Genomic DNA, 12,714 nt, shown 5'->3' with positions numbered 1-12,714 from the left:
TCTATATCTCTCACAAAAGTGAGTACACCCCTCACATTTTTGTAAATCTTTTATTATATCTTTTCATGTGACAACACTGAAGAAATTACACTTTGCTACAATGTAAAGCAGTATGTACACAGCTTGTATAAACAGTGTAAATTTGCTGTCCCCTCCAAATAACACAACACACAGCCATTAATGTCTAAACTGCTGGCAACAATAGTGGGTACAGCCCTAAGTGAAAATTTCTAAATTGGGACCAAAGGTGTCAATATTTTGTGTAGCAACCATTAATTTTCCAGCACTGCCTTAACCCTCTTGGACATGGAGTTCACCAGAGCTTCACAGGCTGCCACTGGAGTCCTCTTCCACTCCTCAATGACGGCATCACAGAGCTGATGAATGTTAGAGACCTTGCGCTCCTCCACCTTCCGTTTAGGGATGCCCCACAGATGCTCAATAGGGTTTAGGTCTGGAGACATGCTTGGTCAATCCATCACCTTTACCCTCAGCTTCTTTAGCAAGGCAGTGGTCATCTTGGAGGTGTGTTTGGGGGGGGGGGGGGTCGTTCTGTTGGAATACTGCCCCTGTGACCCAGTTTCTGAAGGGAGAGGATCATGCTCTGCTTCAGTATGTCACAGTACATGTTGGCATTTATGGTTCCCTCAATGAACTGTAGCTCCCCAGTGGCGGCAGCGCTCGCCCCCAGACCATGACACTCCAACCACCATGCTTGACTGTACTCCTCACCTGGTTACCGCCACACATGCTTGACACCATCTGAACAAAAAAGTTTATCTTGGTCTCATCAGACCACATGACATGGTTCCATGTCCTTAGTCTGCTTGCCTTTAGCAAACTGTTTGCAGGCTCTCTTGTGCATCATCTTTAGAAGAGGCTTCTGGGACGACAGCCATGCAGACCAATTTGATGGAGTGTGCGGCGTATGGTCCTGCACTGACAGACTGACCCCCCACCCCTTCAACCTCTGCAGCAATGCTGGCAGCACTCATACGTCTATTTCCCAAAGACAACCTCTGGATATGACGCTGAGCATGTGCACTCAACTTCTTTGGTCGACCATGGCGAGGGCTGTTCTGAGTGGAACCTGTCCTGTTAAAGCGCTGTATGGTCTTGGCCACCGTGCAAATTTAATCAACCACGTGTACCCAGCTTTCCTGTGCTTTCTAACAGAAAAGCTAGAAAGACTCATGGAAGAAGCAGACAACTAAAGCGACCAGATCAATGCCTGGCTGGATAAAATTAAGCACAACACACACTTCTACATTCCTAACAATCCACTGAAATCACACTGTATGTATGCAAGAGCTTCCCAGATTCTTCTATTCTTATGTACAAATTGAAGAAAGAGTTGTTGACTTTTAACTAAGCCCTGTGGTATTCAACAAGGCAAAATCAGATATCTGCCCTGCTATGTAAACATACCCTAAACTAAATAATAGAGGCTTACATTTTCTACAATCATTTAAAAAATGAATAACTAAGAATGTGTTTGTGTACAGAACAGACTAGGGAAACACGAATATTCTACTGGATTGACCAGGCCAGGCTAAACACTAAGGGCTCTTTCACACTTGTAGTCCGTCAAACGGACTCCGCTTTTCTCAGCGGGGGATCAATCCGCCGATCCCCCGCTGAGCAGGAGGATGACAGCTGTGACTCCGTGCTGTGTGCGGAGACACAGCTGTCAGTTCCCCATACATCTCTATGGGGGAAATCGGATGGGTACGGACCATCGGTCTGTTCTTATCCAATCCGATCCCCTGGACGGATGGAAAATAGGGTTTCCATCCGTGATCAGCGGACATGTCTCCGCTGACATCCGATGCCCCATAGGAATGCATGGGGGGACCGTTCAGATCCGCCAAAAAAAAACGAACAGGTGGATCTGAACGGTCCGCCTGTGTGAAAGGGGCCTTACTGGTAAAAACATTTAACTTGACGAGTCAGGTTTGATTCGCCATGATCAGGCCATGTGGGAGCGAGGACAAGCATTAATACAGCAGTGATCTGGAGGTCAGCAGGAAGAACCAGTATAAGCTGCATGGGACCCAGAACATTGACACCACATCGCAGAGACGCTTTCACTTTGCACTGCATGGGTAAGGTCAGGTGACAACACCTCTGAAGGTTTGCTTTAAAAGCAAGTTGGTTTGCTGGAGTTGTTGGAGAGCATTTTTCGAGACAGGAAAGTGTTTAAATAGGGAAGGGTAAATATTACAGGGTTGCATGATTGTAGGAGATACTGTGCCTTCCACACTATGTACACATTAGTTCTCGAAAAAATTTCACATGTTTGACTCTTGGCACAGACAAATGTATTGTTTGTGCCAAGAGATAAAATGTCCCCCCAAATTTTTTTTTTTTTTTTTTTTTTTTAAACACATTTCGAATTGACCAAGACTGGAGCAGCTGTGTCTGGAAACCAATCAGTTAAAGCTTTAATTTTCAAAGTTTAACTAAACAAGCAGAAGCTAGAAGCGGATTGGTTACCATGCACAGCTACCCCAAATTTTGTCCGCCCCAGTTTTAGCAAAAAAAAAAAACCCTATTGTGCTTTGCATGGCCTTCAATAAGCCAACGAAAAATGAAAACGTACATAATATTATATTAATGATGAAAGTTTTGACACCAACTAGTCACAGTGCAGTCACTGCGGCTGCAAGCACAAATGTTTTATGGAATCATTTATCCTGACAACGGATCCCCTATCTCTGAGAGTTCCTGAGCCTGATGAAACCTGTGAGCTTTGTGCTGGAAATGTCATTGTTTTCTGTGGCTCAGTGCCAGATCTGGAGTGCTGTTTCATCTTGCAAGCGACAGAACAAAGCGCCAATCCACCGAGCCAAACATTCCAAAACAAGACAAGCATTATAGGAGGAGGGAAAAGAAAACTGCACTGAGAGATGGGAATAAAATTACTTCCAACAGCTCGGTGACACACAGGTCAAAATATTGACTCAAAGAAAATGGGAAGAGTAAATTTCCTCTCATTTATCACTCAATGGGGGACTAGACTATTTTGCCGAGGAATGTTGTCATCCAAGAGCCTTTGTGATCCTTAATCATTGCTCATTACTGCTGCAAGATAAAATGAAAGGCGCGTAATATTTCTACTAAAATGCTGAAGTGTGGGTGACTGACATTTTACGCTCATCTTCTCCAGCAAAAAACAAGGATTGACATGTTATCTTCATTTTCTCTAGCAGAAAACAAGCTTGATATGTCATCTTCCACAGAAAACCAAGGCAGATATATGACCCCCGTCTTTTCCAAAAAAAATGGCATGTGACCCTCACTTTCTCCAGGAAAAAAACCCCCCAAAAAGATTGACGTGTAACTTTCATCTTCTCCAGTAAAAAACCAAGACGAACATGCCACCATCTTCTATAGGAAAATCAAGGTGGATATTTTGGACATAGGACCCTCATCTCCTCCAGAAGAAAAAAAGTGGGAGATTGATATGTGACTCACATCCTCTACCAAAAGCCAAAAACCGATATATGACCCTCATCTTCCCCAAAAAATAAGACTGAGCCCCCACTTTCACCAGGAAAAAAAAAAAAAAAAAAAACAAACACCACAACACACAGATTGACACACTGCCAAGCGGTCATAGTCCTCTCCAAAAAAAAAACTAGACTAAGGCCAGCCATACATGGTTAGAATCCCAGCTTGTTCAGCAGAAAACGGGACAAGATTTGAACCATTATTGGGCAGGCTGAATGTGCAACCAGACTGCTGGATTCTCTTGCGAATATCGCTAGCAACTGCTATAGCCACCAGCAATAATCACTCCCTTCTCCCGACGGGTGCAGCTTCCCCCACCTGCCCCCTGCCCCCTGCCAGGGGAAGACCATTGCCGATTTCCCTGTCAAAACAGTTTGTGTTGTTGGGGGAATCATGCACATTTCTTTCCTGCAACCAGTAGTGTATGGCCAGTCTAACACAGGATAATCTTCTACAGAAAACCAAGACTGGCACGCGACCCTCACCTTCTACAGAAAACCAAGACTGGCACGCGACCCTCACCTTCTACAGAAAACCAAGACTGCCACGTGACCCCCATCTTCTACAGAAAACCAAGACTGGCACTTTACCCTCACTTCCTACAGAAAACCAAGACTGGCACGTGACCCCCATCTTCTACAGAAAACCAAGACTGGCACGCAGAGATATATAGTAACCAAGTAGAACTACTTCACTACTGTACTTCAGTACCAAAAGGCGGTATCTGTACTTTCCTAGAGTAGAATTTTTTTCTCCTACTTCCACTTTTACTTCACTACATTTTTTCAATGATTTCAATACTTCTACTCCAATATATTTTTGTTGTGCTGCATAGTTACTCGTTACAAATTATAAAAATTACCACTGCCAGAACAGTAGATGGCAGGTTTCATGAAGCTCAAAACATGTGTATTATCAGCGCATACGAAAATAAATGCTACTGTATGTATAAATAAAAGCTGCATTTGAAATGATAAACAATATGATGTTCAAACTTTTGACTTCTTTCTTTAATAACTACATAACACAGTACTTGTACTTTTACTTTCAGTACTTGAATAGCAATTTTATTTTAAAAACTACTGGTACTTTTACTTTCAGTACTTGAGTAGCAACATTTTTAAAAAAACTACTTGCAATACAGTACAAAAAAATGTTGAATACTTAAGTACTTCTACTTTAAGTCACTTTTTGATCAAGGACTTCCACTTCTACTCAAGTCACTTTTTGATCGAGCACTTGTACTTTTACTCAAGTATGGGTTTCGAGTACTTTATACAACTCTGCTGGCACGTGACCCCCATATTCTACAGAAAACCAAGACTGGCATGTGACCCCCCCCCCCCCCATCTTCTACAGAAAAACAAGACTAACATGCGAATCTCACCTTCTCCATGCCATTAAACCATCATCTTCTACAGAAAAAACAGGCCTGGCATGTGACCCTCATGTTTCCTTGAAAAATCTAAAACTGACATGAGATCCTTATATTTTTTCCAAGAAAGCCAAGACTGACATGCAATCTTCATTTTCTCCAGAAAAGCCAACCTTCCCTCTATAGAGAGACACTTAAGTATCTTAACCCAAGAACAAAAAAACAAATCTAATATAACCCCCATTTAATGGAGACGAGGAAGGAGGAGGTGTTTGTAGCTCTAATCAGGAGCAAGCAGCCTAGGGTGACAACGCTGCTCCTCTAAACATAAGCACAGGGAGTGAGCATTGTCAACCAGGGATAAGCAGTGAATTGTCTCTTGGTGATCCAGCCAGTACCAAAAAGGTAAAAAAAAAATGCAGCTGCATAATCCTAGGACTGGTAACCTGCAATATATTACATCTTTAAATTTTAGATACCCTAGTCTTGAGATGGATGACACAAAAATGGAAAGAAAACTCCAGGAATAAATCAAGTGCAAAATGATAAGATTTATGTGCATTTACATGCAGTTGAAGCATGTTCTTTTTATCTACATTTGTCCTGTGAGGTCACTTCCCTCTGCTTGGTTTTCCTGGGCTTCTATGTGCATGGTGATGTGTTGCCGTGCGGAAAAATGCAGCATGCTGTACTTTTTTTTTACTGCATTGCAATAAAGTGAACTAGGTCCATAGGATTACCTTGATTTAGGACTGTCTATGCAGTTGGAGTGCAGACAAAAAAATGCATCCAACTACATCCCACTGCATTAAGTGTGAATAGGCCCTAAAACAGGTGAGGAGACGTATATCCCCAGAGGCCTCCGTCAAATGCCTCAAAACGTGACCCTTCCAAGTGCACAGGACCATATTACAACAGTGAGTAATGCACGCGGTTGCATAGCAGTGCTCCTGGCTTTCACCAATTAAAACAAGTGACATATCTCCCCGAGACCACCATCAAATGCCTCCAAAAATCGATCAGTGGTGAACACTGCCACACATGTAAACAAGGTCTTACAAATGTCCCCAATCTTCTCATACAGGGAATATTATTGGCACTGGTAAAGGCCACTCTACTCCAATGAACCTCTACAAAACATAACAATAAATGGAAGCAGTATAATAAAATAAACCTGCCACAGGAGAAACAAATCACTAGCTATTGGTATCCTCCCTCTGGCAATGCTAGTTGCCTGGCTTTTATGAAGACTCCCTTTCTTTAAAGGGCAAGTTCACCTTTACAGAAAATCTGTAAGGTGAACCCAGAATGGACCCCTCCTCATCCCCTGGTCTCGCTATACCGGAGTCCCGCGATCACCCGCTGGGAGACACTGGGACGTGGCTTTACCGGTCCAGGGATTTAAAATCCTCCTAGCTTTCTCTCCTCTCCTCCGGACTGGTAGCAGGGGAAGGAGGAGGGGGCTGAACTGCGGATATAGCTGACCATGGCGAGGTCCAATGGAATTAGGTATAGGTACCGGTCAAACAGGAATCAGATAAGCGCACGTTCCACTTTTGAGTGGAACTCAGATTTAAGCCGCAGGGATTTCAAATCCCCAGGCCAGTGAAGGGGTGACCCGGTGTCTCATAGCGGGGGATTGCGGGACTCCAGTATAGCGGGACCGGGAGGGGGAGAATGGGAAGGGGGGTCCAATGTAAGTTCATCTTACAGATTTTCTGTAAAGGTGAACTAATGCCTCGTACACACGCAACGGTTATCGGCCGACCGATCGTCCAATTTTTGTCCAAGTTGTGTTTTGCTGGTTGGAATGTGCCTAGACTGCACACGAATTTTCTCAGCCAACAAAAATCTACTTCAGAAGTGATGTCATGTGCTGGTTTACTTTCCGTGTGTTTTTTCTTCTGAGCATGCCCAGTCTTGCTCATCAGATTTTTGTCTACCGAAATCTGTACTGACTGACGGAAAATCGGCCGTTGTGTTGACGACCAACAAAAATTTTATAGCATGCACACCAGATTTTTTTCGGCCGAAAAGTCTGAGCCGGTTGTCGGAAGCATCATACTAACAAGCCGACAATCTGCCGATCGGACGTTGGCCGAAAATTCCCGGCGAATAATCGATGCGTGTGTACGGGGCTTTACACTTTAACAGTTTTATAGCTACTAGCCACCAGAACATCTACAAAGATCAAGAAAAATCAGGAGAGTCATGGAAAACCAGAACTAGTTATCCATGTACTTGTTCTGGCGCAGGGACCCAAGGTATTGAAGCCAGGCAACTAGCTTTTTTCTTAAAATGAATGCTCAATAATGGAAGCATCCATTCTCTCATGATAGGTTTCCTAAAGGAAAATCCTGCTAAAGTCTTTTCAATCTCACGAATAGACCAGCTGTTTGTCCTGAGCACCAGCTGTGTACACTAAATAAAACCGGATACTGATCGGTCAGTGCGGCACGGCACACACAATCCTATTTCCAGCACTAATCTGGCCCAGTGCCATAAATAGGGTTTGGTTTATGGTGGACAGGGAGAACTGCGACTAGGAGGGTGTTAAATCTAGGTTTACAGGATAAGGAAACTCTCAGGGGAAGGTCTATGTAAAAATCAAAAGCTTCAGGACAGACACGGAAATATTTGAAACCCATTGTCATACATTCGGAGCATAAGCTATGTATGGAGTTACGCTACATCCCTGATAGATCCATTTAACACAATGAGAAAACCAAAAATATTAATAATCTCATTAAATATTAACCACTTAAGGACCGAGCCCATTTTTGATACATTTTGTTCACAAGTTAAAAAATCAGTATTTTTTTTTGCCAGAAAACTACTTAGAACCCCCAAACATGTTTTTCAGCAAAGACTCTGGAGAATAAAATGGCGGTCATTGCAATAGTTTTTGTCACGCGGTATTTGCGCAGTGGTCTTTCAAACACCATTTTTTGGAAAAATTACATTTCACTGCATTTAAAAAAAAACTAAACAGTAAAGTTAGCCCATGTTTTTGTATATTGAGAAAGACGATGTCAGGTCGAGTAAATAGATACCCAACATGTTATGGTTTAAAATTGAGCACACTCACGGAATGGCGACAAACTACAGTCAATAAAAATCTCCATTCAATTTTTTTAACGGTTACTAGTTCAGAGTTAGAGTAGCTTTTTTTTTAAACTATTGCTCTTGCGATCGCAGCGATACCTCACATGTGTGGTTTGAACAGCAATTTAATTTGCGGCGCGACTTCCATATACGTTTTCTTTCGTGCGCGAGCTCACGGCGACGGCTAACATTTTTTTCTCCTATTATATTTTTTTAATTTTAACACCGGTTTTAATAAAAAAAAAAAAAAAAAAAAAAAAAAAAATCGGATCACTTTTATTGCTGTCACAAGCAATGTAAACATCCCTTGTGACAGAAATATGCAGTGACAGGTACTCTTTATGGAGGGATCGGGGTCTAGAAGACCCTAGACCCCTCCACTACACTTCCATGTATTCAAAACGCCGAAAACGGCATTTTTGAGTACAGTCACTTTTTGAATCTGCCGCCTTTAGCAGCCGAGTAACCCGGATGTGACGTCATGGACGTCGCCGTTACGTCTACCAGCTTAGATCGGGACTTCAACCAGCCAGCTGGTTGCTCGGGTCTCCCGGTTTGGACGGGAGACCGGGGCAGAGCCACGGAAGGTAGCGGGACGTCCCTCCCGCTCGCCAGGGTAATGATCGAGCGGCTCCCAAGCCGCATCGGTCGTTACCGCCGGCTCTAAACAATGGTATCGGGATGATACCTCTAGCTAGAGGCATCATCCCGGTACAACAACTTAAAGTCAGCCGACGTAGGTCTACGTCAGTTTGCGTTAAGTGGTTAAAATTGCCATTCTTCAGATTAGGTTAGACTGCGTGCCATGAACATATTGCCACTACTGGGGTTTACTAGAAGAGCCAAGCATGCTTAGCAAACTGTGTTCTGGATGTGTATTCTATATTAAATGTTTATTTGAAAAATCAAGTTTTTATAGGTATCATGATTGTGCGTTTTGTGATCCAATGGTGCCACAATTGATTTTGAATTTCGACCAAGCCTTTAATGGTGAAACGTCTCTTGATATACAGAGAATATGAGGAATATTACATACTATTACATTCAATATAAAGGCTCCAGGCTTTTTAGAGGATAAGTAAACTCAAGGTCTACTCACCAACACCAACCGGTATAAAGAGATGGGGGTACATTGGTCTTCACCCCTATGAAAATAACTCTAATATATAATATGGGTGCACTCATCCCTGTGGACACAAACTGCCACTAATGGACGAGCCCCATATATCAAAGCCACAAATAAAAAAAAAAAAAGCTTCTCTTCTTGCGATTTTCGACACACGTTTTTAATATGTTTTGCATTTTTGGGAGGTGTATGTTGTCATGCAGGAGAAACCAGCAAAAAGGCAGTGGAAATGCATCAAAAATACAAGCACTGTGTGTCTTTATGCATTTCTGCTGCGTTTCCAAAAGGTCCCCAACCCTTTCCAAAGAATGCACCAGTTGAAAATGCACAGATGTGAACGTGACCCATAGAAAATCATGATAAATGGACTGTAGACTGTTTCTGAAAAATGCATAGGTATAAACCTAGCCTGAAGCTGGATACACACCATACAACTTTTGTTAAGATTTCCTTTAGATTTACCTTCAACTATGTAGTGCAAGGGCCAGCCTGATTGCATACAAATTAGAGAGCGTTTAGGTTTGACCTCATTATTTGGTTTGGGGGGTTTTGTTAAATCTAAAAAGGAAAAAATCTGACAGTTGTATTCAGCTTTAGAGTCTTTTTTCTCAGGGTGCTTTCCCTTTATTTTCATCTGGTGATCCTGCCTTTAACACACTTTCTGTCCTAGGGTGACAACGCTTACTTACTGTACCGTATCTATGGAGGAGCAGTGTTGTCACCCTGGATTAGAAAGTGTGTTAAGAATACAGGACATCTGTCCTTCTTAACAAGGGGGTGAAGCTGACAACACCGTTTGACATAATAGTGAAGAATGTACAGTTTGGCAGGATTCAACACATGGGATCAAACATTTTTATAGGTATATTTAAAAGACCAAAAGAGTACAAAAGACAAGTTTGTGTGTGCTGGAGGAAAATGGCTGATGTGTCGATCCCAGTCCATCGCATGTTCTACTTTTTTTGTTAGGACTTTATTGAAATGTCCGTGAAATTCTATTCAGTTTGGCACTCTACAGCGTTGCAACACACAAAGCTGAAAAAAAAAAGTTCTGCAATGCAGTGGTGTAAATAGACTTTATAAAAAACAAGGCAAATGGTGGGAGGGTGCCCTTGGACCCCTCTCCAATGGGGCGGATTCAGTTCCGATTAGCAGGGGATCAGCTGACAGATCCCCTGCTGATCAAGTAACAGCGGGTGGATGACACATCCGTGTCCGCTCAGCTTCTGGGGAGCAGGCATGTACAGAGACCGCTCTGCTCTATGGGTGGCCAGGAGGAAACGGACTGTCCTCTGTTTGAATCCAACTACCCTCCAATCTGATCTGCCTAAATGGAAGAGGACGGATGGCCTTTTGTTTTTTTGTGGACCAGATCAGACTTCGAGGAAGGTGGGTGTAAAACAGACACAAGTCAATTTTCACCCACATGTCCATAGGAATGCATGGTCCTTTCTATCACGCCTACCTAGAAAAACTGAAAGGCCAACCTGCTTGGATGGCCCATGTGAAAGGTTTTTATATACAGCGAAGATTTCAGGATTGCCCACTATAAAAGGAAAAATAGAAGTCATTGGTGAAAAGTCCTGCTTACCTCCATTTGAGCAGCAGCTATCCTTTGGTCATAGTGGCCCAGAAAGTTTGGGAAAAAAGTCATATTGTAGCTCATTCCAATACATCTGGGCACTGTGATGGGTTCACAGGTGAATGCACTGTGCCCATATATAACAGGCAGCAGTAAAGTGCTTAGAATAATGATCCCACAACGCCACATCTTTGCACTGTCGTCTTCAGATATTGTGGAAGGAGAAGTCCAGGCTGGTTACAGCTTCATTGGTATTGTGAATGGAGCAGAGTTAGGAGCGGAGAAACGACCATTTACTTCGCCATCCAGCATTCCCAGGCGGCAATTCAATACCAGGCAGTGGAGTTATACAGGAATTATTTTCCATGGGCATCCTGTTAGAAAAAAAAAAAAAACACAAAGCACATCAGCTAAATGGCAAGTATGATAATAAACACATTCAAGGCCTTTATAACAAAGACGTGTCATTTTGACATAATAGGGACTCTAACAAACAGGAAACACAAGTGTATCTTTGCATCAAGTAACATTTTCAAGTATCCGGGATACACAAAGTTACATACAACCCAAGTGAGTTCCGGTGTAGAGTAGCGGTGGCACAGACAGCAACAGAAGCAGAGGAGGATTACTACCGTATGTGTCAGTCCGGTAGGAAAAGATCATGAGACAATTGGTACTTTCCTCCACTGGTTAAAGAAAGCCCATACCAAAATGATTTTGAAACTTTTGGGGCACTGACTTTGTGTGCTTGTGCAAGCACCATAGCTTAAAGCAGGGGTCTCCAAACTGCGGCCTGTTGGCCAGACGTGGCCCTTTGCTTGCCTTTATCCAGCCCTTGGGGGCACCATTCCTTCCACTGATACAAGGCACTATTCATCTTACTGTCACCAATAATGGGGCACTATTCCTCCAACTGAAACCCATTATGTATTTTTTTTTTTACCCCACGCTGACGATTAGGCCTAAATTTTATACTCCCACTGGCCACAGTCCAGCCCCCCTAATGTCTGAAGGGCAGTAAACTGGTCCTTCATTTAGAAAGTATGGAGACCTCTGGCTTAAAGAATCAAAGCCAGGGACAGGCAAGTACAATAAGTAGTGTTCTAAGAGGAGTGGAAAGAAAAAAACAAAACCCCTTTTGCTGCTATATTTACCTTTAATCCAAAGACTTCCCCCGTTCCCCCACAGTTTTCTGCCACAAGATGTCCTCAATCTGATGGCCAGCATTATACAACCTACTTCCTCTCAGCCCAAGTCATCTTGGACAAACCCCTAACCTGTAACTGGACGGTGAAAGGAGAAGCAGTGAAAAGCTCATCTCTGTTAAGCTCCGTACACACCATGAGAAAATGGGGCGAATGAGCCGCAGGGTTTCCTCAATGTTTTACAGCGAGGATTGAAATAATGTACGAAAATTTTCATACGACATAGGCTTTTTTTGTTGTTTGTGATCATGCGCAGTACTTCATATCTGATATTTCTTGCCGGAAAATCGTACAAAAAATTTGGAGTTTGTCCCTTCGGAAATTTTCATTCGGAAGGTCGGAATCGGCTGTCGAAAGTTGTGTACACACTATCAGAAAATCGTACGATAGTTCCTCGGATGAAAAGCTTTGCCCGATTTTCCTATATGGAGGCATTACTCTGCTCCTGTCAGCATGCTTCTCATTAGCACATTAACCAATTGGCTCCTTGTGCAGCTTCCTCTCATAATTCAGCTCTGTTGTACAGGTTTTGCAAGAGGCCAATACCAGGTCATATTCAGGTACTTAACTTCAGGCGCTGCTTGCATTTACATATATATTCACTGATGTACTAAATTGTGTCCTTTAGACATACATACATACACATATATATATATATATATATATATAAATAGTAAAAAAAAAATAAAAAAATATTCAAAATCTTACAATTCATTTTCTTTAGAACACAGCCACAGCCCGAGTAGAAAGCCTGACCCCTGCCAACATGCTGCAGAGTGGGACCCCTGCTCTCTGAAGAAGCAGTGGT

General features: G+C 42.8%; 1 protein-coding gene across 1 annotated transcript in view; it reads right to left on the bottom strand.

Moving 5' to 3' along the window:
- FZD6 (frizzled class receptor 6) overlaps positions 1 to 11,073 on the bottom strand; it is an 86,913-nt gene extending 75,840 nt beyond the window's left edge. The window contains exon 1 of the mRNA XM_082259889.1: positions 10,711 to 11,073. Coding sequence (XP_082116015.1) covers positions 10,711 to 10,890 — 180 coding nt within the window. The 5' untranslated portion in view covers positions 10,891 to 11,073. The remainder of the gene's footprint in view (positions 1 to 10,710) is intronic.
- Positions 11,074 to 12,714: the final 1,641 nt, after the last annotated feature.

The sequence above is a fragment of the Pelophylax lessonae genome (genome assembly GCF_965119305.1).
Source record: "Pelophylax lessonae genome assembly, chromosome: 5".
Lineage (NCBI taxonomy): Eukaryota > Metazoa > Chordata > Amphibia > Anura > Ranidae > Pelophylax > Pelophylax lessonae.
The sequence above is the reverse complement of the archived record's forward strand: the minus strand, read 5'-3'. Positions and strand labels throughout refer to the sequence as shown.